This window comes from Argiope bruennichi, chromosome 2, assembly GCF_947563725.1.
Source record: "Argiope bruennichi chromosome 2, qqArgBrue1.1, whole genome shotgun sequence".
Classification (NCBI taxonomy): domain Eukaryota; kingdom Metazoa; phylum Arthropoda; class Arachnida; order Araneae; family Araneidae; genus Argiope; species Argiope bruennichi.
The window spans coordinates 83,599,756-83,625,012 of record NC_079152.1 but is presented as its reverse complement, the minus strand read 5'-3'; the positions used below and the strand labels follow the sequence as shown (position 1 = coordinate 83,625,012).

General features: G+C 27.5%; 1 protein-coding gene and 1 long non-coding RNA gene across 3 annotated transcripts in view; one reads left to right on the top strand and one right to left on the bottom strand.

Annotated features, from left to right (window-relative positions):
• LOC129991864 (nuclear receptor subfamily 2 group F member 1-A-like) overlaps window positions 1–12,263 on the top strand; it is a 116,614-nt gene extending 104,351 nt beyond the window's left edge. For both annotated transcript variants that reach the window (XM_056098263.1, XM_056098264.1), the window contains exon 3: window positions 7,331–12,263. In XM_056098263.1, the coding sequence (XP_055954238.1) occupies window positions 7,331–7,605 (275 nt within the window). In that variant the 3' untranslated portion in view covers window positions 7,606–12,263. The remainder of the gene's footprint in view (window positions 1–7,330) is intronic.
• The window catches only part of LOC129991907 (uncharacterized), a 106,949-nt gene continuing 84,303 nt past the window's right edge, over window positions 2,612–25,257 (bottom strand). The window contains exon 3 of the long non-coding RNA XR_008785843.1: window positions 2,612–2,877. This is a non-coding gene — a long non-coding RNA (uncharacterized LOC129991907). The remainder of the gene's footprint in view (window positions 2,878–25,257) is intronic.

The following is a 25,257-nucleotide window of genomic DNA, read 5'->3' as shown; positions in this document are numbered from 1 at the left end:
TCGAAAGGAACATTAGGAATTCAAGTGTCAGGTCCGACTGATGATCTTCGTTTCAGTCCGCCAAGACCCCGACGTAATTCGTCTTAGAGTAATTAGGGAAATTGGCAATTGGTGTTGGAACTCAGTCGAGTGTTTAGTAATTTATGATCTGGTAGAGAATTAGGGTTCGCTAATTGTGCTGCCGAGCATGTTGGAGATCTCAGAAGTTAAGGATTCATCATATAGAGCCGATGATTTGTAATTGTATTAGTTGATGAGTTTTTATACTGCTTAATTTGTTGTACATACCTCTTTGGCCTACTTTAGTTTCCTGCTAGTTAATTTCAGTTTCTCAGTTCCGTGGGAGTGAAATGTAATTGGGATGTTTGGTATAATGTCGTCATTCGGTTCGTGCATAATTCACAAGTTGAAATTCAATAACGGTCCAGTTGCTGTGAAATGCAGGGAAATGAAGACTTTTCATATTTACTGAACAATTGAAACTAAAAATGTTCTCAAGTTGTTATATTTAAAAGAAACAGCAAGAAGTAGCTTCCTATGTGTGTCTATCATATTCTTACATTGCTATTGTTTTGTACAAAATAGTGGCAACGTGAATATGTCTTTCTGTATTTGAAATGCTTTTGTAAAAATGTCTTTTTCTATCCATGCGATAGAAAATATATTAATAAAATAATTATTTATAGTTTGTTAAATTACGAGAGTTGGTATAATTATTCAGGGCTTATTGTTCTCAAGAAAATCCACGAAATTAATCATCTGTAGAAAAGTGTCATTTAATTGCATTATACAAAACAGAATTATTTCTTTGACGGGTTTTTTTCCCCTTTGTTGAAAATTGCCTATAATCATTTCGTTTTTCTTTTCTTTTCATTTTTAAAAAATTAAAATACATATTTCCTTACGCAGCTGTATTTTGATCTTTTTAACCGAATATACCTGTGTTTTAGTATTAGTAAAATAATTAGTGCAAAACTTATGTGGCATAAAATTGTAATCTATTAGTTGAAATCGCTTAATTTTTTTTCCTTTAAACGATATTTCTGAAAATACATTTCTAAAAATCACGAGACAAATTTAAAAGATGGATCAGACTTATAATTAAAAAAAAAAAAAACACGCGGTAGCAAACGCAAAGTTACTACACAAGATTAGTGAAATACATATATGCAATAGTACAGCAAAGAGTTACGTGAACAACAGCATGCGAAGAAGAGTGTAGAGCTTCGAACAATAACACCTTTGAACATTTATTTTAAGCACACCAAGAATCAACTGTTTGTAATGCGTCTTACTTACCATTATGGTTACAGCATTATGATGTCTGTTAGGCTGCTTAACACTTGTAAAATTGTTTCTCAAACAACTATGCTGTTGCACTATTGTTGGTTTCCATTCATTCTGCATTTCACAATTTTTCTTGTGTACCGATTTCTTTTATTTAATTCATTGGCAAGACATACCCTATAGTGCTCCCCCCTTCCGATTTACAGTCCCATATTATTTTGTAAAAATGTATTTTTTCTGTATTCGTGGTCGAGTTTTAAAGTCAGGTCGCATGATTTTAGAAACACCCTTTATATTACAAGCAATTTTTACAATACTGCTTTGTAAAACTCGGCTTTACCTAGATGATGGTCTATTTCAAATGAAAAAAAAAATGACATTTTTTTTTAAAGCTATGTAAACGTTTTCGAATCTAAATTAAATTATTTTGTTGAGCATTGTTTGTCTATAAGACGAACGACTAGAAAAAAATATCTCATTTTGTATCATTCTACTCGAAATGTTTAAAGAATAGTAAATGGCCCATGAATATCCAATTAACCGATTCTTCACTATACTGCAAGGAAGGACCTTGACCTCAAACAAAAACTGTCGCGACATGTGTGAGATTTATTTGCATTGGCATCGTTTGATTAACGGTTTTAATTCAATGAAATGTTTGTGAAGCTTATTAAGATATTCCGTTGAGGATTTACATTAGAGTTCATTGAAATTTCTTTTCATTATCGTTTTCTTAATATGATCGTGATATTTTCTTTAATTATTGTTTTCCCTAACAATGAAAGAGAGTAGAATAAAAAACAAACCCGTAATGTACCTCTTACGTTGTTTATTGCAGATTATTGATGTGAAGTATGATGCATAAATTCATTGAATCATGAATAATAATTTTAAAAAGACCCTAAAAATGATCGATGAATTTTATTTATAATTATGAATTCAAATGAGAAAAAACATATTACTGATCTTTATCTCACTTCACGAACACCAAAGTATATTTCACCTAAGCAATTCATTCTTATCTCTTGCATGCATCTTTTCCGCACCTATTAAACTAGTAACACTCTTTTCTATAAAAGAAAAAAACAACTTGGTTGCAATATTTGTTTCGCGACCTTGGAACCAAAAGAAACCTGTTCCAAAACTGGGGTCTTATGTCGACAGCAGGAGATGGAACGAAGAAAACGAAAGAAAAAAAAATCATCCATTGTTATATTCAATTATATCTAAAGATGCATTATTATTTTGTTATTGTTTTTACTCTGAGTAAGTTTTAAAAAAAATTAAGCTTGAGTTAAATGGATATCCTACCTTGGGTGTACGGTGGAAAGCACACCTGTACTTGTCACTCAGAACTGGATGGGGTGTGAGTAAAACCATGTTTTTACTCTCGGCATGCTTTGGAATTATCATATAGATAGCAACTTTGGAAAAGACGGAGGATTAAAATTCTGAGAGCGTTGTTTTCTTCTTTATCTGGCTGCCACTTATTAGGAGGATTAGATCATTTAATGTCTGCCAAGGACTTTTTCATGGAAAGAACATTTTTCATTGTTGTTTTCATTCTTTAATGCTCATAATTTCAGTGGCCTGCAATGAAAAGAAAATATATAAGGAATAACCACAAAGTGAACATATGCTTCAATAATATTTCAGCATGACAATTTAAGAATTGTCTCCATTTTTTATTCACACGCCTCTTCACACGTTTACTGCCATGCTTTTCATTTGTGATTTAAATCATCTATGTAATTTGATAATTTTCTTGGCTATTTTATCTGTAATAGAGAAAGGTTATATAAATAGACAGTAGATATGAATCTGAGAGGAGTCATGCGACAGCCCAACTTGTTGAAACAGCTGAATTTATTGTTAGTTGCAGTGGTACCCATATTAATACATGCTTTATTTTAAAAATAAACCAGTAACCAAATAAATATTTAGAAATTTTAAAACGTATTTCATAAGTTTTTCCATTTGCGCAGAATCTATGGTAGCAAAGGTCTTATGCCATAAAGAAATTGTAATAAATTCAATTTATCCGCATTTTTATAATTAATTATTTTTAACCACTTAAATGCAAACTTGAACTTCAATTTTTTTTTTTTTTTTCAATTTATGAATGCGTTTGAACTTTTCAGTTGTTGGACTACTGCCTTTCCTTATTATTCTCAAGATCTAATCTCTACAAAAAAAGATTTTTTTTTTTTTTTAACGCAGAACAGTAAAAGATAATACAGTGATCAATTAGTACATTGATGAGTTATTTCAATTGCTCTGTGAGGGTAATTAATCGATGATCGGCAGAATAGGCTAGACTTTCGTTCAGTGCCGCCGGTCACACACTGTATTTCACTATAAAGTGACCGGCACAGTCCTTCTATATATTGCTGCTATTTGGCACGAGAATATTATTTGAAAGAAAGATAATAGTATATGTTCATATTTCATAAAAATATTTCATTAGCATCGTAACACCGCTTAAATAAGTTAAAAATACACTAAAATAATAAGACACTAATTATGTTTATGTTAGCTAACAGAATACGTCTGAAAACTAATAATTATTTTTCAGCCAAATTTTATAAAATTCTGCGGCTATCAATGATTTATTCAAATTTAGATACTTTTCGGTTAATAATAGGAGATGCAAGGCAATTATATGAAAAGTTATTAAAATTATAATCTCTTTCTGTTATTAGTCAAAAGCTATATAATGTATACTGAGAAATAAATTTATTTAATATTTTTGCTTGTTTCATTTATTGTATTTATACCCACACTCGTTGAGGAGATATTGAATGCCTTTTGAACGAGTATCTGTGCACGTTATTTTCGTTATATAATTAAAAATCAAATTTAAAACATTGCCAAGTTACGATTTTCAATCTCTTTGAAATTTTCTTTGAGTGTCAATAAGATTTTAATTAAAAGTTTAAAAAATAAGATGTCTTCCATGAGCAATTTTTACAACAACAATTAAACAATAGGAAAAAAGGGCACAGGTTTTATAAAAAATTATAGTATCCTTAAATTCATGTATGTAAACCCTACAAAATGGTGATTATATCTAGAAAAATATCTTTTAAAAGAAGGTAGCTTTATAAATGAAATCCTTATTAATGAATGCAATTATTATTTTATTAATTAATTTCATAAACTTCCATTATCTGGGGCTAGTTTTATGATTTTAACTGGGCACAATAGAATAGGAATAGACGTTAATAAAATCAAATTCATGAATTTCAAATTAATATGAGATTTGTATAATTATTATTAACTTTTTTGCTCATTTTTTTATTTCAAATATATTTGTATGCACTTTTATACTTAGTTGATTCTACTTAAAAGCAATTTTTAAAAATCAGTGTTATTTATTTGTTAAGATTCCATTTCTTTTAATATCGAAAACATGCACTAATATTTTAGCAAAAACACCTATAATTAACTTTATTAATGATTTCTTTTTTCTAAACAAAATGTGGCTGCTAATGATTCATTATCTGAATGCACTGATTAGAATAATTGTTATAATTATAATGAAGCCGCCGTCTTACGACAAAGCTTACGTTGCAGAACTGACTTGTTATCTGCTGGAAACGGTCATTAGGTTTAGTTTTAAAACTGAAATGGAGCGTTTTCTTCTGTTTTTGTAATAGCAGATAAGGCACTGATTAGCGAAACTTTGTTCCGGCTAACATTTGTTTCCTTTATTAGTAATTAAGACTTTAATTAGCAAAAGAATATCCCCTTCCCCTTTTTGCCATCTGATATTCAACAAACATCTAAACAAATCAAAACAAAAGATATAAAAAAATATTAATTAGAGATGAAGCAGCAAAAATAATTTATTCGGACAGGAAATAAAATCCCGGTCCTGAAAAAATACGTAAATAAAGAAGTAAAATGAAGGAGATAAATAAAATGAAAAAAAAATCGTTTGCCCATTGTACAAGTTGGAAAGAAAATAACTAGCGTCATTACATGAGTTTTGCCTTAAGCTACCCTAAAATGAATGCACTTCATCCAATCAGGATGCCATGCATTTGACAGCAGGGTAATTTTATTATTTTAGGCCTTCATTTACAGTAGATGCTCTGTTCTTGATTGACATTTGTTATTGAATGAAAACCCGTTTTCTAAATAAGCCTCGTTTTTAAATATTAGATACTTTTTTAACTGGGGAAGACCTTACACATTCTTCTTTTCCCCCTCTTTCTGTGTTTATTTATTTATTTTTTCTTTCTTCTTTTACATCCATGTATACAATTTTGATGTTTGATGAACCTTCAGTTGTGATTTTAGAATGATATGAGGAAAATAGTAGCAAATAAGTATGTGTTATGCGAATACGATTGAGCTAATAATTCATGTTTTTCCCAGTGACAAATTTTCCTTAAACATGATTATCAACACTTCTTTGGGGAAGAATTTGGATATTATTGGAAACTAATTTTCTATCATTACGTTTGAATACACAAAATAGTGATTATATTTAGCAAGCATTTTCCTATTTTTAAGTGCGGTTTTATGCCATTTTTTAAAGGAGAATATTTAATGAAACTTGTTGCTTTTTAATTAGTTTGTTTTGGAAAAAGTTGAAGTATTGTCAGCTTTGCTTAAGAACCATGTAAATAGAAAAAGAGAAATCTTTTCAGGAGACACTAATAACGATTTAAAATGTCCACTGTGAGCCCTGGATCGATGAATTGACTTACGATGGTACATATATATATATATATATATATATATATATATATATATATATATATATATATATATTCTATTACAATCTAAGGAAATCGTATTCATTTTATCTTTAATTTTGCAACATGTCACTGACGTGTTAATTATTCATTGCTATTAGTAAGCTTATTTTTTTTTAAAGCTGTGAAATTTTAAGAGTTAAAATTGATTTCTTTTCCTATGTTTCTTGAAGCACATTTGTAGAGTTATATTTTATAAAAAAGAAAGTAGATACATTTTTTTTATAAATCTTTTATTTTTAGAAATACAATTTAAAAAACTCTTTTCTATATTTTTTATTAAAAAATTGAAATCCATTTCTGAGAAAGGCTTCCATTAACACATTCATACTAGAATGTTTTTTTCTTTCTTTTAAAATATGTTAGTGTATGTAAATTTTTTAAGGTATAGATTTTATGGAATTTTTTTAAAACAGAACTATGTTTTCTTTTTAATGAAATTTATCAAATTCAGCTTCAGTATTAAAAGAGGAAATATTTAAATATAGTTACTTCTAAAAAACTTACATTTAAGAAAATTCACCTCAGCTAAACTCATTGTAAATTACAAGTTAATAATTTTCCTATTGTGTACCAAGTGTCTTCACTTTGAATTTATTTTCTAGAGACTTGATTTAATTATTCTGAACTATAATTCTCTGTCAGAAAGTTCCAAAAACTATAAAATCAGCTCTACTACGTTTTTTAATTAAGCTCTACGAAGCTATTTGTGAAGATTGCAATGGAATTCTTCTATTTGCATTCTTACAAGAAACATTTTTTTGAGATGCATATTTCTTTTTTTTTTTTTCGATTCTGGCGATATTTAGAAAAACAACGATTGATTTATGGTTAAAAAATGCACTTTTCTTCCACTAGAGCATCCAGCAACATCCTGATGTTATTGAAAACTAATATTTAAATTCTGAGTTAAATCATTTGAATGCTAAATCAAAGAATCCTTTTTATTCTATTTTATTACGATGTCACAGATTTTCACAATTGATGAAAATGGCTTAATTTTCAGACATAGATCTCGAATTTGATATCTGATGTTTATATGTAATTTTAGACTTATGGCTAAAAAAAGAATTTTTGCTGAATTGCATAGCCAAGATTCAAATTCGTGACCAATAGCCTACATTGCAAATTTTGATGTTACTACTTGATCTCACTTAGATCGTCTGACTGCATAATAATTGCAGAATTTTGGGGTATTTTTAAAGATGTATTTTGTTCACCTATATCATTAACTCTTATTAGATTCCTTATTTAATTTTTTTTTCTTTTTCTTACAGATGCTTGTGGATTGTCAGACGTGGCCCACATCGAAGGCCTTCAAGAGAAATCTCAGTGTGCCCTGGAAGAATACTGTCGCACCCAGTACCCTAACCAACCCACGCGGTTCGGCAAACTGTTGCTTCGCTTGCCATCTCTCAGGACTGTCTCATCCCAAGTCATAGAGCAACTATTTTTCGTCAGACTGGTGGGCAAGACACCCATAGAAACGCTCATAAGGGACATGCTTTTAAGTGGTAGTTCTTTCAATTGGCCATACATGCCCCTGCAGTGACCCAGAGATTTGCTCAACCAGGGGCCGCAGTTTTCGGTGGCGTGGACCGCCACTGGTTGGTTGTGACACTTCCTGGCCCATCTCTGGGCGAAGGAAAGCATCGACCATTCCAATCAGAGTCTCACCATTCTCGGGTCGAAGGACAATGTTCTAGAACGACCGTCTGTTAGAAAAGTTGGTTACTGGGCTGTGTGTATAAAGAACAGGAGATGATTATTTTGTTGAATGTGAATCTATTGTTTGCTCATTTACATTCAGATGTTGGTTTTCATTCATTAATTCATCGATATTTCTTTATTTCCTTTTTTTTTATTTGCTTGATACCATTTGTACAGTATTATGAGCAAAAACTTCTCAAGATCCTGTTTTAATATTATATCTGTAAATTGTTTTTTGAGAGGTTTTATTTCTCTATCTGTGTTATGTTGTCATGGTTATCTTTACGACTGAAACGGTGAAGCATCGACAAAAATTTGATGTCAGAAAATAAAATTGTCCTCTGACAATATAGTTCAATCCAATTTAACGTTTTTTACTTTTATTAACTGTACTTCATAACTTTACATATAAATTTCATATTAATTAACTTTACATGTTACCCAGTTTTATTTTAAATGTTAATTACATTTTGATATCATTTTACTGAATTTCATACATTCGTTTGCTCAAAATTTTCAATATCTGTAGCCATAAAAAGAATTAAGGTTATTATTTTTTTTTTATTTCTTAATTTGACCAAAAGGTTAGGACAATTTTCTTTTCTGACATATTAATTTGTTATTATGCCATCTTGCAGAGGTGAAAACAGCGCATCGGTCAATGGTATTAAAAATGTTTTCATGCGTACTCAATAATTTTATATTTGAAATAGCTGGGTTTTTTTTTCTTTTATTTTTCCCATTAAGTTAAAAATAATTATCATTTTTAATTAATTGCTCAAATGATTATTAATTTTTTAACTTTCATTTTAAAGCTATCTCAAATATAAATTTTTGAGTAATTGGTTCTTGCCATTGGCTGATGGATAGGTTATATAATAAACTATTCGTCAGACGAATCCAAAGACTTTAATGTCTGTTTCATTGGTTCACTTTGGCCAGTGCTTGTACGTATTTGTATATACATCAAATGTAGTTATATCAGCATTCAAAGTACCGACGCTAAAGTGATAGCATTAGTTTAATTTTGCAATTAAAGAATTTATTTTGTTTTTGCCTTTTCATACATTTTATCATAGTTTGTTCATATTACTTTTTGTGATATCTTTAAAATTATGAGCATAATTTTATGCGCAGTTGCAACTTGTAGCAGTTGAACATCGTAAAAAAATATTTTCATTCACTGTGGTATGCCATTTTATTTTATACATAGGAAAAAAATAATACCAGAAAGGTAACTATAATGCATTTGTGAGAACCAAAATGGTCTAATGATATAATTTAAAAAAATATATATATGGTTAATTGAACTTGGAAATAAGAAGTTTATTTGTTTGGCTGAACAATAGTTGAAAAATTAATAATTAATTTAATAAAAATGATTTTATGAAGGCGTATTTGTGTATGGGGAGAACAATAGTTATGTCTTCATTAATAATTATGAATCAGTGTCCCCCCAGATAAATAGCCATGACTGTAATTATTTATGCCTAAAATTTAACACCTTGTAACTAAATAACTATCAGTTTGGTAAAGTATTATAAGCATGCATATCAGTTCAAAAACATTTTCATACAAAGACAGCCAGTGAAAAAGTAGGTGGGCGCATTTTAATACCTAATAAAAATAACGAATCAGATAAAATTATAAAGCGTTATATTAAAAATATTATTGCTGTACTACACTTTGCAAACATTAAAACCGTTTATATATGAGCGTGTATAATTTTCAGAATCATTTAGCTGACTTGTGCAATTTCATTTCGTAAAAAAGGACCGATTTGCAAAATTGTAAGACTTTTAGAAAACAATTGCCACCTTTTTTTTTCTTTGACCTGAATTATTTTTATTGGGTAGGTATTTATATTGAACCATAAGCATTGGAATTCTTAGTTATGGCTCTAATGAGACTTGAAATTATGATTGTTCAAGATCTTATCAAATTCTAAAACAGCCCTGGTCCCAGTGATGTTCAATGTTTATATCCTCTCTGTCACTAAGCCACTGCCATGAATCTCATTATTTATCTGCATGTGCTCTAGAAATAATAATAACAGACACAAATAGATCTTTAAAAAGTGCCAAAGTGGCAAGCAGTTAACCTAACTAAATATAATGTAAAATTCTTGCGTTGGACCGCAATCAAATAAATAACTTATTACATCTTTTGCTTAAAAGTAAAAAAATAAATAAATAACTTCGTAAAAAGGTATTACCTAGGCAAAAAAAAAAAAAAAAAAAAAAATCATTACTATTTAGTTTTCTTGCGCAAAATAATTTTGTTCCCCCTTCCTCTTTTACAACAAACAAATCCGATTTGTTTTACTAGATTCTAAAGTGTAACACAGCGCCATCTATCGAATTCGAAGAATACGAGAAAGTTTAAAGATAAATATTTTTTTTTTTTTTAAATAGTTGTTTTCATTGATGACCAAGAAAACTTTTGATAGTACAAAACTCTTTAAACTTTTTTTTTCTATATGTACATAATTGCATCGTCGCTGATTTTAAAATAATCATATATGCGTCGGTACTTAAAATGATCTATAAATAAATATATACAAACAAATGCGTATACATTTTCAGCAGTGCATTATATAAATAATTCATCAAGTAGAAGTTATTTTTTGAAGATCTTTCCAAAATATGTATTTTAATATTTCTCGTTTCCTTTTTTCCTCATGTTTGTAAAAATAAACAAAGTGTTATTAATTTAATCTGTAAATGTCACTTGTTAGTTTTGCACTTGCAAATGCGAGTTTAAAATAAATTCCCGTATTCCAAAGAAAATATAATTTCCCCTATTGTGATAATATTAACTGAGGAAAATGAGGAGTTTTTTTTTATATGTCGTTATTTTTATAAGTGTAATTTTATTTATATAAAAAAAAATTGAAAAGTTTTTCCGAATGACTTAATTTGTGGTATTTTTGTAGTCACGGCATATGTTGTATATCATTAGTATAATAATTAATTATCTCTTACAATTAAATACAAAAAGTATTCATTTCTTATGATTTTAATTTAATTGGTATTTTTAATATACGTATGTAAAACTCTTTAAATTTTACTTAGCTTTAAATTTTAATTTCAACCTTTGAATTTCATTAAAATAAAACTTCATGATAATGATGGAAAGTTTGAAAGATCATTGACAAATAACTTTTCTACTTTGTCGTGCTGTACAGCTGTCATTCGCCATTGTATTGTGTTCAGTCACGTGGCTTTTGGTGAAATGTCACGTGGTTTATCACGAGGAACTTGATCTTACATGAGTCCTGTATGAAACTGTGTAAAAATTCTAAAGAGTTACTGGCCTACTAAAGGATCTAGTTACGAGAGTTGCTTCGACTTTTTTTTAAATACATATAATATTCGTTTCTGATTTGAAAACTCTAATTTCTATCAAAATACATGTATTCTCCTTTCTAATGGGGATATATGTTTTAACTCTTCGGTTTCATTGGTTCTCTTCGGGTTTCATTTTATTCAATAAATATCATTGATTAAATTAAATATTGTGGAATCATCAATAAATATTAAGTATCTCATCTGTTCATTCATCATTTTTTTTAATTTACTACATTAATTTGAAACTATATTATTGGAACGTAGTGCAATTTAAAAGTTTTTCTTCTGTTGAACAAGCAGATTATTCTATCACATGCAACAATTAAACATGAGTAAATATAATGATTCATATTTAATTGAATAATTATAATAACTAATAGTTATTATATAGCTATTATTTTTTATAAGTTCGACTCGAAGTAATGCAGTATAGATTTTATCATTTGTTTTCATTTTTTTAATTCTATGTGATTGAATTTAAAATTATTAATAAAAAGTTGAATGTGTAACATTTTTTTTCTCGAAAAATCAAAGAACTATGCACAACTTTTTAAAAAAATAATCACTTATATGTATCCTCTTAAATGTATATTGAATAAGTTATTTGTTAACAATTTTGCCTTTACTATATTTTTACGTTTCTTTAAAATTTATTTTATATTCAGAAACTTTTTTTTAAAAAAAATCAGATAATGAAATGGAGTTATTTTATGCTATATCATATATCATGACAGACGTAATTACCCTATTTCTAACTGCATAATTCATTTTCTTCCTGCTAGATTAAGAATGGGTTAAAAATTTTAATTGATTCGGCTGAATTTACATGCTTCAATTAAACTGAATCGACTCTATTCCTTTAGTTTCTGAATATATATATATATATATACCTTTTCTTCTTATACAAAATTGATATATGTATTTTATTCTTCAAGCATGTCAAAGTATATTACTGTTCTTGTATGTTTAATGCAAGATTTTCTAAGCTGTGTTATTTAAAAGATTACGAAAAGTAAATAATCAAAACTGTTTTCCTGAATTTGTTATTTTGATCATTCTTTTACATTTTATTTATCTGAAAAACAGTTTGTACAGGACTGCCAAGAGAGGATCATTTTGTGAATACAACACATGAGAAAATAAAAAGTATTGTTGACAAATAAGTTTTTTGCATTTTTTTAATTGTTTTCTTTATATTTTAAGTCTCTTCTAAATACTTAAGAATTATAATTTTCGTTTTGTAATAATCACATTTTACTTTACATTTCATCCTTTCGCTTTAATTTTGAATTATTTCATATTTCTTTAATACTAAAGTAGTATTAACTAAAACAAATATTGAAAACTTTTTCAATATTTATTAAAGTTCTTACTTTTTTTACTTTTTCAATAGTAATTAAATTTCACATCTAGATGTCTTTTCATTTGTAGGGTAAAAATTTATGGACTGTTTTTGAAAGATTGATATAATGAAACGGTCTCCCTTAAGTATTTATCATTAAAGTAAAATATTTGTGTTTTAATCAGTCCATGAAATAACTTAAAAAATAACATCTCTTTAAGATATTAAATTGAAATACTCAGTGTAGTGGTCTAATTGCACACTTTCTATTGCAAAGAAAATTTATTTAATCTGACATAAAACAATTATAAAAGTGAAAAGTTGATACAATACAATAAAATGTACTGTACAGTAAAATGCACAATACAATAAATATTGCTTTAAGTTTATATTATTAAGTATTTAATCATCCCCTTTTTTCAAAAAATACCAGAAAACAAACGCAGTGATTTTTTTTATTTGTTTAATGAAATTTTTAAAAAAAAATTAAAGAAAATTCATATATCGACATTTCTACGTATAAAAAAGCTTTACTATTTAATTTCATTAGAATTATGATGATTTACCTAATGGCGATATAACTAATTAAAGATAATTTATAAAAAGATGGTTTAGTGTGCGAACAAATAAGACAAAATATATTAACACCAGAAATGTATCAATAAATGTAATACAGGAATACACACTTCTGTCTGAAATTTATCCAAATCGGACTAGAAGTCTCAGAATTATTGAGACTTTGTAATTAGAATTTCGTCCCCATTCTTTTTCACTCATTAATAAGTAGATCATTAAAAATAAATAACTGATTCATTTTGAATACGCATTCATTAAAACGCATTTCGGATTGAAATTCAAAAAATTTTGTCGGTTGATTTGAGATTCTAAGAAATATTATTCATTTTGTCAAAAAAATTATTTTCTTAAGAAAAATATTCGTTCCTACTATTATCGGATGATCCACAGGCAATTCAATTTCACATTTGTTTATGTAGTTCATAAATAATTTATTTTTTAATGTCTAATTCATAACAAATAGAAGCAATAGTCGCGAATGCGGTTTTTTAAAAATGTTACAAAATTCTTTCTTTCTTTCTTTTTTTTTTTTTTTTTTTTTTTTCGAACGTGATTCTTTGGTGTGCGGTTTTCATAAAAATTTAAAGCAAAATCCATTTCCCCTTTTATTTTTTTACATTAACAATGTTCCTTCATTTTGAATGCGATAGATAGATACCATGATGACCAGGAGACATGTTTCGATTATTGATTTATGTATATTGCTATTTTATTTAGTTCTTTTGCTTTCAATGAATCATTAATAATTTTTCGATAAACGACAAATACAAAAACTGTCTATATGAAAAATATATACAAAATAAGGTGAAATAAAAGCTTTTATAATTTTTTTTTTATTGAAAATCTACTTTCACTGTCCTAATATGTAACTGACAGGAGATTAAAATATCTAAAAAAAATTATTCACACTTTTAATTTGTATGGAATAAATTATTGTTTAAAAATCTTTTATTTTGTTTTTTAAAGCTAAAAAAAACATTATGTTAACTATACTTTTCCAAACCAAATCAAAAATTTGTACCCGAATAAAACATAATAGTATAATGTCACTGGAATCACTGAATAGATCCATGTGCATTTCAAAAATATAGAAAGATCAAAATGTGGATTTTTTTCCTCTCAAAGAATTCAGATAAAGAAATTGTAGTAATTTTTTTCAAAAGTTGGAAATTAAAATGTAAAAGTTCTAAAAAGCATATTGCAAAACGTAAAATAATATGAACATAAATGATGGACTATTAAAAGAGAACAAAATAACAATTTTGTTCATCGGAAATCAAAAATAACATCTGGAAGTTTCAATTCAACGTAGTTATAAATGTTCAATGTGATTCTCTATGCAAATGAATATCCCAAATTTACAGGGTTGTTAAAAGGAAACAAAGCAAAGTACAACCTTGGTGTTCATTGGAAATCAAATATAACTAAAAAGATGTAATTCAACTGAATTATAAGTATTCAATTCATAATTTTAAATTCATCTGATTTATAAGTATTCAATGTAAGTCCCTCTAGAAACAAGAAGGATATCAGGATCACACAACAACTCATCCCACACTTTTAAAACTATATTTGATGTAAAGTGTGTTAAGTGAGCATGTGTTAAGTTCGAAAAACATAAGTTGATAATGGAGGAATAAACACTTGTTTGTACTGAACGCTTATATCCTTGCTAAATTTAAATTTTCAACTGATATTTTGGATTTCCTATAAACAATATTGCACTTTGATTTGTTTCCCTGTAATACATCTCTGTAAAGTTGACATATTCATTCTGCAGTGCGAGTATATTAGTGTTTGCTTTGTAAGCAGGAAATGGCGATACTTAATTTAATATACCATACATGTTGTCGAAGAACACCAGCTTTTCTGTTAGTAGATCAGAATTATACAGAAGGTTTGATCGCGTGGGTTTTGTTTCTTATCTAAATTCAATTGCCCCTACCACTTAGAATAAAACGATACTTTAATTTTCTTTTTTGAATCATGAAGAAGGATAGTACTTATTAGAGAAATACTTGATGATTTGGCAATTCTCTCTGTCCGATCATTACCTACTATTCCAACAGTGATGAGTTATTTCAAATGATACCAAACAAAAAAAGTATTATAAAACACCGAAAAGTGAATTTTTCTGTAAGATCTATTGCCTAAAAGCAATATGGTGTTAGAGAATTTAAAACACTTTAAAAATTTATGTCTTTTCTTTTAATCCTTACATATACGAAATATAGAAAAGATTTGTTCTATTAAAAAACTCTCGATAGTTTAGTATTTTTCGGAATCTGAAAAAAAAAAAATGAAATACGTCTGTATTTGAACTTTTTACTCAAGATCGGAACTAATAAGGTGAAAGAAATTTGGTAAATGGTGATACCAAAATCATAAATTGCTTTCAGTCTGTAATAAGGTGAAAGAAATTTGGTAAATGGTGATATCAAAATCATAAATTGCTTTCAGTCTGAATGAGAAGTATTCCTGTCTGTCCGCCCATGTACATGCGAACACAATAACCCAAAACGTAACTAGCTAAATAAATGAAAAAGGGACTTATCACTAGGAAAAAAGGTCGGTATTAAATTTAGAATCAAATGTAAAAACGGGTTGCAAATCTGTCGGTATATATTTATTGTAGAGAAAAAAATTATCTGTATAACTATCAATTGTCTGTGTAATATGTATAAAAACTATATTTATTCATATTACATACATTATATTATATATATATATATATATGGATTTTCTAGAAAGTCCATATCTATATTTATGTGTCATTCATACGCATCAATCATAGCAAATTTTAAAAACCTGATAACAAAAAAGTAAGCCAAAACATCAAGTTATCTTAAAACATTTAAGTTTCGTTTCATATTTTTAATTTAGTAATAATGACTGAAAATGTTTTTCAGTAAATCTTCAGAATTAAGGAGGCTGAGATTTTAAAATTTGCTTGCAGAAAATTGAATGATTCAATAAAAAATAATTATTATTAAACAAGTTTTTGTTCAGTTAGGAAATTTATTGTTTTGAAACCCAGATTACATTAAGTTAAATTAATAATTTAAAGTTCAAACTATTGTCTTGAGACTGAATAAAAATATCTGTGATATGCAGTTGAAAATAAAAAAATCAGAAATCTTTTGACCCAAACTTGGAGAAGTATGAATAGAGAAAAAAAAATTATTATAGCAGAGAAAAACGAATTCGTTTTCCTCAGAGTAAGTATTTTTGAATTGCGAAACAAATATTAAATTAAGATAAAGGTTGAAATGAAATTTTCTTTAAGAAATATAATCCTTCTCAGGCTCATAAATAAGATATTAAATTTTGGAGGGTTAAGAAATCTTCAATTAATACTCTACTAATTAATTCTTTTTAAAAATAAATAAAATTCTTCCAACTGTTTCTCAAAATAGGGTAAAAATATTAGACAACGTTTCGTCATTTCTTTCCGAACCTGCTCAAATAAAACCAGCAATTCTGAGTCTTTCGCAAAAAAGGCTCCTAATTTGAACGCATTTAGTAATGAAAATAGGAACGAAAGTCATTTCAAAGAAAAATTGCTTAATGGTAGACATTTTAACTCTCCAACATGTATATGCATATATGCCAAGCTTGACAGCTCAAGATCAAATCGCCTGGCCTGTAGAGCGACAACACACACACACACATATTCATCTTTATTATTAGCTTTACTTTATTATTTTCAACACTATGTATTTCAAAAATTATTTTCCAATTTTCAAGCCACCTTCGGCAACTAGTTGGTTCGCAGGGATATTAATTATATTTAATTTCAATTAAATATATTTTAGACATAACTTTTTCCGTGATTCCATCAATAATCTGTTTCTAACCATGAAATTATCAGACCCTAAAGACATGTTATTTTAATTGTTAATATGCTAACATGTTTGTTAACATGTTTTTCCCATCGTGTACGTGAACCTTTCTAATGGAGAGAAATCAAATAATATCAAAGCTCTGTTTAAAATATAGCTGTCCTGTTCATCTACCTTTTACTTTTGAAATATCGTAACTTCACTTTTATATTTGTCTTTTGAAATATGCAGATATCAAATAGAGGCCTTTTTCTTCAGATTTCGGTAATGAAAGAAAATAACATGATTAAATATCTGATGGAGCAATCAAATCGATTTGAATTTCAAGTCAACAATGCAGTCTTTATTAAAAACTATTTTTAAAAAAATTAAAAAATTTAGGAAAAATTTACATGATTATCAAACTAGCATGTTTAAGAGAATTTTTTAAATTTTGAAAGGATGAAATATTTATTTTTATATAGTCGTATTTACGGTACTTACTATGAAAAAAAAAGAGAGACGATTTCAATTAATTTTTAATAAATTAAAAATTTAATAAATATTTCTTAAAAATCTTTCGGATGTGCACATTCCCAAATAGATTCCAGTCGAATGTACCAAATTTGGTTGCTCTATGCCCCATTATTTGATATGACGAGCAACAATACACATGCAAATATATTTATTATTAGTAGAGTTAGAAATGACTTGTTTATAGGATCTTCAACAAAGATAAACATCTTCGAACAAAATTCCTAACATTGTACAAAAGGAAGATAATTGAAAATAATTCGACATTTTAATTGGTTTCTGCCTTAAAGGTATACAAAGGTGTTGATGAAAAAACACACTCATTGTTTTAAACAAATAACAATGTTTTTAATTAATGTGTTTGTAGCAACTCCATAAGATCAATGACCGACATTTTTTAAATTCTTAACGCTGAGAGAAGATTTGTTTTTAAGCTCGTAGTAATTCTTAAAAAATCGGAAACACTTGAGGAATTTTCCAAGTTGATCAAACTGCCTGGCCCAGGTGGAGCAGTCCCCGTACTTTGACTTTTGTTCCAATTTAAAGCATGGTCCAAATATTTTCCTGAATTTCAATTAAATGATCTAGGTTTTATTTATAAGAGAATATATCCCATTTAAAAAAGAGGATTTAAAAATTAATTAAAATACTGAATTTGAAAAAAAAAAATTGAAGTGAATTCTCCATTTTTCAACTTTTATTAGACTTTCCAACCTTTTATTCTTAAAGATGAGGGATTTTCACTATTTGGTCCGAAGGTTTTTGAAAATATTTTTAAGTCTATTTTTTTTTTAACTCCAAAATCTAATTTTTTTTTTTTTTTTTTAGTTTATAGAGCTTGACTAGTCTTGAGCATATAGAAGAATTTCTACATTAAAGTTTACAAATGATATTTGAACTTGCATATGCTGTTTGGAACCAGATAATCAAAAGCGGTTTTTACAAAAGAAATTAATGTATAATATTAAAACAATGCATCAATTCAAATAATAATGATAATCAACAGACATATGAATATAGCCGAAAAATTCCCAAATTCCACCCTTTGTTTCACCCAGAACAATAGTTATGGATTAAAAAAAATAAACCGCATTTGAATAAAATATCACTGATTGTCCCGCTTTATACTTGTTAATTTGTAATTCGTATTTAAAAAATTATTTGTATTAATTATTTAAGATGTGTTTCTGAAAATTAGTATTTTCGACTTTCATTATATGCAAAATAGTCTCTCATTATTATGGGCAAAACTCTTGAATTAAAAAAAATAAATACTGACCGGTTTTGGCGACCTACTTATTCGTAAAGATTATTGACTTCTGAGGCTGCTGAATATTGATTTATTGAATTATTATGAATATTGAGAGAATATGAATATTATGAATGAGAATAATATGAGAGAATATGAATATTATGAATATTGAGAGACAATATATGAGATGAATATTGAATTATTATTTTTTTTTAAAATTTCACTAAAGCATTCGTTACGCCTGAAAAATGCGAATTTAATCCACTCAAATTTACTACAAATTACAGCGCATGCAAGTTTTTTAAAAAAAGTGTGTAGACTACGAAATAAGAGCGGAAAAAAATGGCAAAAGTCGCGATTGAAAGGCTCTGAAAGATTTTTTTGAATTTCATCTTAATGTTAAGAACGCTGTTATAGATTATGTATCAAATTAAATTTTGAAAAATACTAAAAATAAGAAAAAAATTGAAACGAAATGAAATTGATATAATTAAAAAGGCTTTTTTTTTTAGTTTAAAGCTAAAGCAAAAATCATTTGTGTGAGATAATATTTCTGGGAGATATGGATATCAATGTCCAAAGGGATTGCTCATCTGGCAACGTTTAAATTTATTTTTGTGCTCGATTTAGCTCAGTTTGATTCATATTTCTATTATTTTGATTTCCTTTACATCTTCTTTCTTCTTATTAAATGAAGTTTTTTGTGACACGGCGAGCTCTCTCTGGAGCCTTTCTAATATTTTGCCGTTCCATAATTTAGTTCAGAGAAGTGTTGAATTAAGTGCAGCTATAAAAACGTTCAGTGAAATAGTCCGAAACATTCGTATGATGATTTGTTTATATTTCACTATTGCCATTCGACAAAAAGTAATGATAGTAATTTGTGTGCAGCATATGTTAACAACATCTTTATATATTTATAAGTGTTTATTAAACTCTTTTTTATTATTAATTATTTTATTGTATCTAATTTTTTTATTTAAATTTTGATCAAGACTTTCTATTCCTTCTTTTAAGTGGTATCTTCAAATTTGGGCAAAACTCTTGAATTAAAAAAAATAAATACTGACCGGTTTTGGCGACCTACTTATTCGTAAAGATTATTGACTTCTGAGGCTGCTGAATATTGATTTATTGAATTATTATGAATATTGAGAGAATATGAATATTATGAATGAGAATAATATGAGAGAATATGAATATTATGAATATTGAGAGACAATATATGAGATGAATATTGAATTATTATTTTTTTTTAAAATTTCACTAAAGCATTCGTTACGCCTGAAAAATGCGAATTTAATCCACTCAAATTTACTACAAATTACAGCGCATGCAAGTTTTTTAAAAAAAGTGTGTAGACTACGAAATAAGAGCGGAAAAAAATGGCAAAAGTCGCGATTGAAAGGCTCTGAAAGATTTTTTTGAATTTCATCTTAATGTTAAGAACGCTGTTATAGATTATGTATCAAATTAAATTTTGAAAAATACTAAAAATAAGAAAAAAATTGAAACGAAATGAAATTGATATAATTAAAAAGGCTTTTTTTTTAGTTTAAAGCTAAAGCAAAAATCATTTGTGTGAGATAATATTTCTGGGAGATATGGATATCAATGTCCAAAGGGATTGCTCATCTGGCAACGTTTAAATTTATTTTTGTGCTCGATTTAGCTCAGTTTGATTCATATTTCTATTATTTTGATTTCCTTTACATCTTCTTTCTTCTTATTAAATGAAGTTTTTTGTGACACGGCGAGCTCTCTCTGGAGCCTTTCTAATATTTTGCCGTTCCATAATTTAGTTCAGAGAAGTGTTGAATTAAGTGCAGCTATAAAAACGTTCAGTGAAATAGTCCGAAACATTCGTATGATGATTTGTTTATATTTCACTATTGCCATTCGACAAAAAGTAATGATAGTAATTTGTGTGCAGCATATGTTAACAACATCTTTATATATTTATAAGTGTTTATTAAACTCTTTTTTATTATTAATTATTTTATTGTATCTAATTTTTTTATTTAAATTTTGATCAAGACTTTCTATTCCTTCTTTTAAGTGGTATCTTCAAATTTTGCAATATTTTATTAAATTAGGAATAAAAAATAATTTCTAATAGTTTTAATTTTTCTAGCAAATTTGTACTTTCTCGTATATGTAAGAAAGTATAGTCATCGTCAAAAAATTTAAACTTGAGGTTTTGATGAATTTCCATGTTTCAGACCACCCTGAATTCAAAAAAACTGGAAAATGTCCGTCCGTCTCTAAATCTGTGGCAAAGATAATTCAAAAACCATTTGAGCTAGAAGGTTGAAATTTGATATAAGATCTTTACCCTAAATGTGCAAATTTCTATCAAATTTTGAGCAAAATTTGTTTAAAGGAAGTTCGTCTATCAAGGTGTTCGATGATAACACGATAGTTCCAAAACGAAGAGAGCTAGATAAATAAGATTCACTACACAGATTTAACATCAATAGTGTAGATATCTATCAAATTTTGAGCGAAATTGAACTACTGTTTGACTGTCTATCGGTCTGTATTTTCAGAAATAAGTAAACGCGATAATTCAAAAACTCAGAGACTTAAACATATCAAACTTGGTAGAGAATTTATGACTACAATATGACTAAAAACAAATTCGATTTTGGGCATTATTAATGCTTGCCATCGATTAATCGCCAAATAGCTCGCCAAGTATCGCACGACTGACTCAGCAAAAATGCTAAATTCAAGCCAAAACTTAATACTTCGTAACTATTGTAGGTCAATGTCATACAAGGAGTTATCTGGAATGACAATTATTAGAGAGTATGCGAGAAAGTTTTGGGGAGATTATTTCCACTGGTTGATATAATGTGACGCAACTCAGCATTAAAGACGTAATTTACTTATTATTGTGCAATTTTTGTAATGGTTTTCTTATGCCCGTAAGGGGAATAATTCTTGTTTGCGTTAAGTTACTTATTGAGCGAGACAGATTGATATATGACTAAAAATCCACCTTAAAAAATATGTTATATATATTACTAGGAAAACGTTAATATTAAATGAAGTCCCACCACGCTGCAAAGTGAATGGGTTTGACTTCCAAATCGCGTTTAGGTCACATTAACTTCACTGGAAGTTATGAGTGAACTCTATACTTTAGCGGTCTATCGAAGAGTATTGGGAGGCAACCGAACTTAAAATCACATTTCCTAAATTGTTGTGATTAAAGACAGTTCATCCGGAATGCGTTAGGCGTGCCATCCGGTTTACGGCATGTAAATACAGTTCTCGCTCTTCGTGACGTCACACGACCATCATCATCATCATCATTTTCCGAGTTGAGCCGTCTGGAGATGGATGTAGGGAATTTATTTTCCATTTCTTATTCCGAAATGCGAGATTTACATTCGCTGAGTGTTGAAATATGCATAGGAAGAGCGGAATAGGGATTTTTGTGTTCTCTCTGGTGGGTTTTAGATAGAGGGAAATTGAGTGAAAACACACGCCAGTGTTTAAGGGAAGAAATGGTCGCACGAAAACGTTATGGTACGTGAAATTTTATTCAGGCTGGCTCTCTAACCGTTTTAATTCGGAATAGTTAAGAATGGAAAGAAGTTTAGTTTTAAAAAATTATCATATTTTTATGGATTTTGAGAGATTTTCATTAAACTTGGTATTTTAGCTTTAGGGTGCATTTAATGCATTATTAAAATTATTATAAAATAAAGAATTATTTCAAGATTTTCAGTTTGAGTCAAATGCAGCTTCGTCATTAAAAACAATTGCTATGTTTTTTCTTTAAATTCATCGTGAATCTGAATGCACTTGAAAAAAAAATTTCAATAGGGTGAATTTTTGATTTTTTCCGTTTTATAACACATTCCTCGGAATCATCATAAATATTTAATTTGATATGTTTTTAGTAAATATAATGCGTTATTTGCATAAAGAATATTTAATATATTTATTTGAACAGAAAATTTTCAAATTATTCTTTAGTTTGTGTTATATGTAAACATTCAGAAAAACAGTGAGCTATAAATCTAGATTTACACAATAATAATTGCATTTGCAATTGTTTCCTGGTTTTAAGGAAGTTTCATGATCGCTCATTAATTTCATTAGAAATGAAATTCTATATTGAAATTTTAGAAGTTCACTACAATAGATTGTGAAATGTATTGGCATTTTTAAAAAGTTGAAATTTCAAAAACTAATAAATTGTAAAAATGCTGAAAATCAAAAATTGCTCTTATTGATAACTTGGCCCATTATTTTTGTTCTTAAGGAAGTAGTATTAACTTTGATTTTTTCCTCTCCTTTTTATAAATATTGTAAATAAATTTTTCAGAAATCATATATAAATTGAAATTTATGTTTTTAATTAATGAACCGATATTTGGGTCAGATAAAATTGTTAATTCATCACATTTTTCCATTTATCACATGAAATTAATAGAAAAGTATTATTTTCTAATATAAAGTTTAAAGTATATTTATGGAGTTTTATTCTTTCTTTTGACATAACATCCTTGAAAAGTCTTGTATTTTTAAGTTATGAACTTTTAAAACATAATCACAGCTTCTAAGCAACGATTTGAATTTAATAATAATTATAAATTTAGTTACTCTAATAAAAATGCTTATCCATTTTGCAGAATTGAATATTATTTTAAACCAAGCTTAAATAATAATTTTATAATTTTTGACTTTCTTTTTGTTTGTGATCTTACATTTTTAATTTTGTTAGATTAGAAAACGTATTTTAAAATCGGATTTTGTAAAAAAACAAAACTAATATAGCTGGCCGCGACTCGAGTTGTTAATATAACGTAATCTGTATAATTTATGCTTTTGGTAAAATTCACTAGAAAAAAATATTGCACCACTATTAATAATGAAGAAAATATGTGCTTATTGCGTAGGTGCTCCACGCGTCCCACAGTTTAACCTATAGCACCAAATTTCGTACAGATATGCATTGAAAGATCGGAATCTGCACAGTGGAGCAATTTTGATTTTTGAAATTTTAATTGGAATTCGAAAACTAAGCAAGGTTTTGGTGTTTACCCGTAATATCTGAAAACATTATTTTTGTACAAAACTGATTTTTAAACAATTCTAAAATTTTAAAAGATTGTATTTTTTAGATATTATTTTAATTATCTTGCAAATTTTTCCTGAATTTCGAAAATTAAAAAAAAAAAAATTCAGCAGTTGTAACAATACATTTTATTGTTGCAATGGAATTCAAAACATTTTAATTGCTTCAATAAAGTTATTTTATTCCAGCATTGAAGACTAAAGAAGAAAGATTCTGCTTAATATATGCACAGTTTCCATGATGAATAAAAAACTAATTACACTATCACAAAAAAATAACATGAAATTTGAAACAGAATACATCGATTCTGTTTCAGTTTTAATGTCATCGATTCCATTAGGATTCGGCTATATTTGAAAATAGTAAGTCTATTGAAATAAATAAATTTTAATGTCTATCACAATCTGATCATTAAAAATATTTTATTAAGGGAATCAAACATTAGATTAACATCACATCAAACTTGGTATCGCAGCAAATTTTTCATAAAATATAATTGAAATTAAGCACAACCAATCTTACAGACGAACCACTACTTGAAAAAAGGCGGCTGGTTTTAAAAATAGATATTCATCATATAAACTATCTGTATAGTTCAAAATTAATTCAGTACAAATATATAAAAATATTAAAATCATAATTACAACTTTTTACTAGGTATAAAAATATGCGGATACCGATAGTAATGACATAGACTTGGCCGTACTATCAATTTAATTATTCCTTGTATATAGTGCTTTTCATCAAAACTAGTTTACATTTGTGTTGTTTCCATTGTTTGAAGGATTTATTCTATATATTATTTTCATTATTTTTATAAACGAAACAATATAATTTCTTAATATTTGTATAGATGAATTCCATCAACAATTTTGCACTCTCCTTCTTAGATGATGAAATTCTGTACAATTCCACATCCACGTTGATAAATTATTATTATATATATTTTGATAATAGATGATATTTAAATTTTATTATAATATTTAATATGATATTGTGTATTTTAATAACTATCCCAAACGAATATTTTAATATTTTCAGAATATAACAGTGATTTAATTTTTTAATATAATTTCGTTTTTCTATGGAAGTATTTTGTAAATTTAAAATTTTATTACTGGTCAAATTAAAAAATTGAAAACGCATCAGACGTTAAAAAAAATATGATGAAGCATTTAACCACAATAAGCCAAAAAAATTTAAATTAGACTGTACACCACAACTGATGAAACTATTTATTAAAACGCACTCCATGGCATTTACGATTTTAACTTTAATCTTTTTTCAAAATCAAAAATAAAATTTCAGATTTTAAATTCATCAATAAAAATCCTTTTAAATTGTTATTTTTTTATTTTAATTAATCAAGAATTATTTTAGTTCTTTTTACCTAAATAATTTTTTGTGAGGATAGAATCTTATTTTTGCCTACTACGGATTAGAAAACGTTACAAATTCCTACATTTCTTATCTGTCGAAATATATATATATATAATAGAATAACATTAGAACAAACGAAAAATT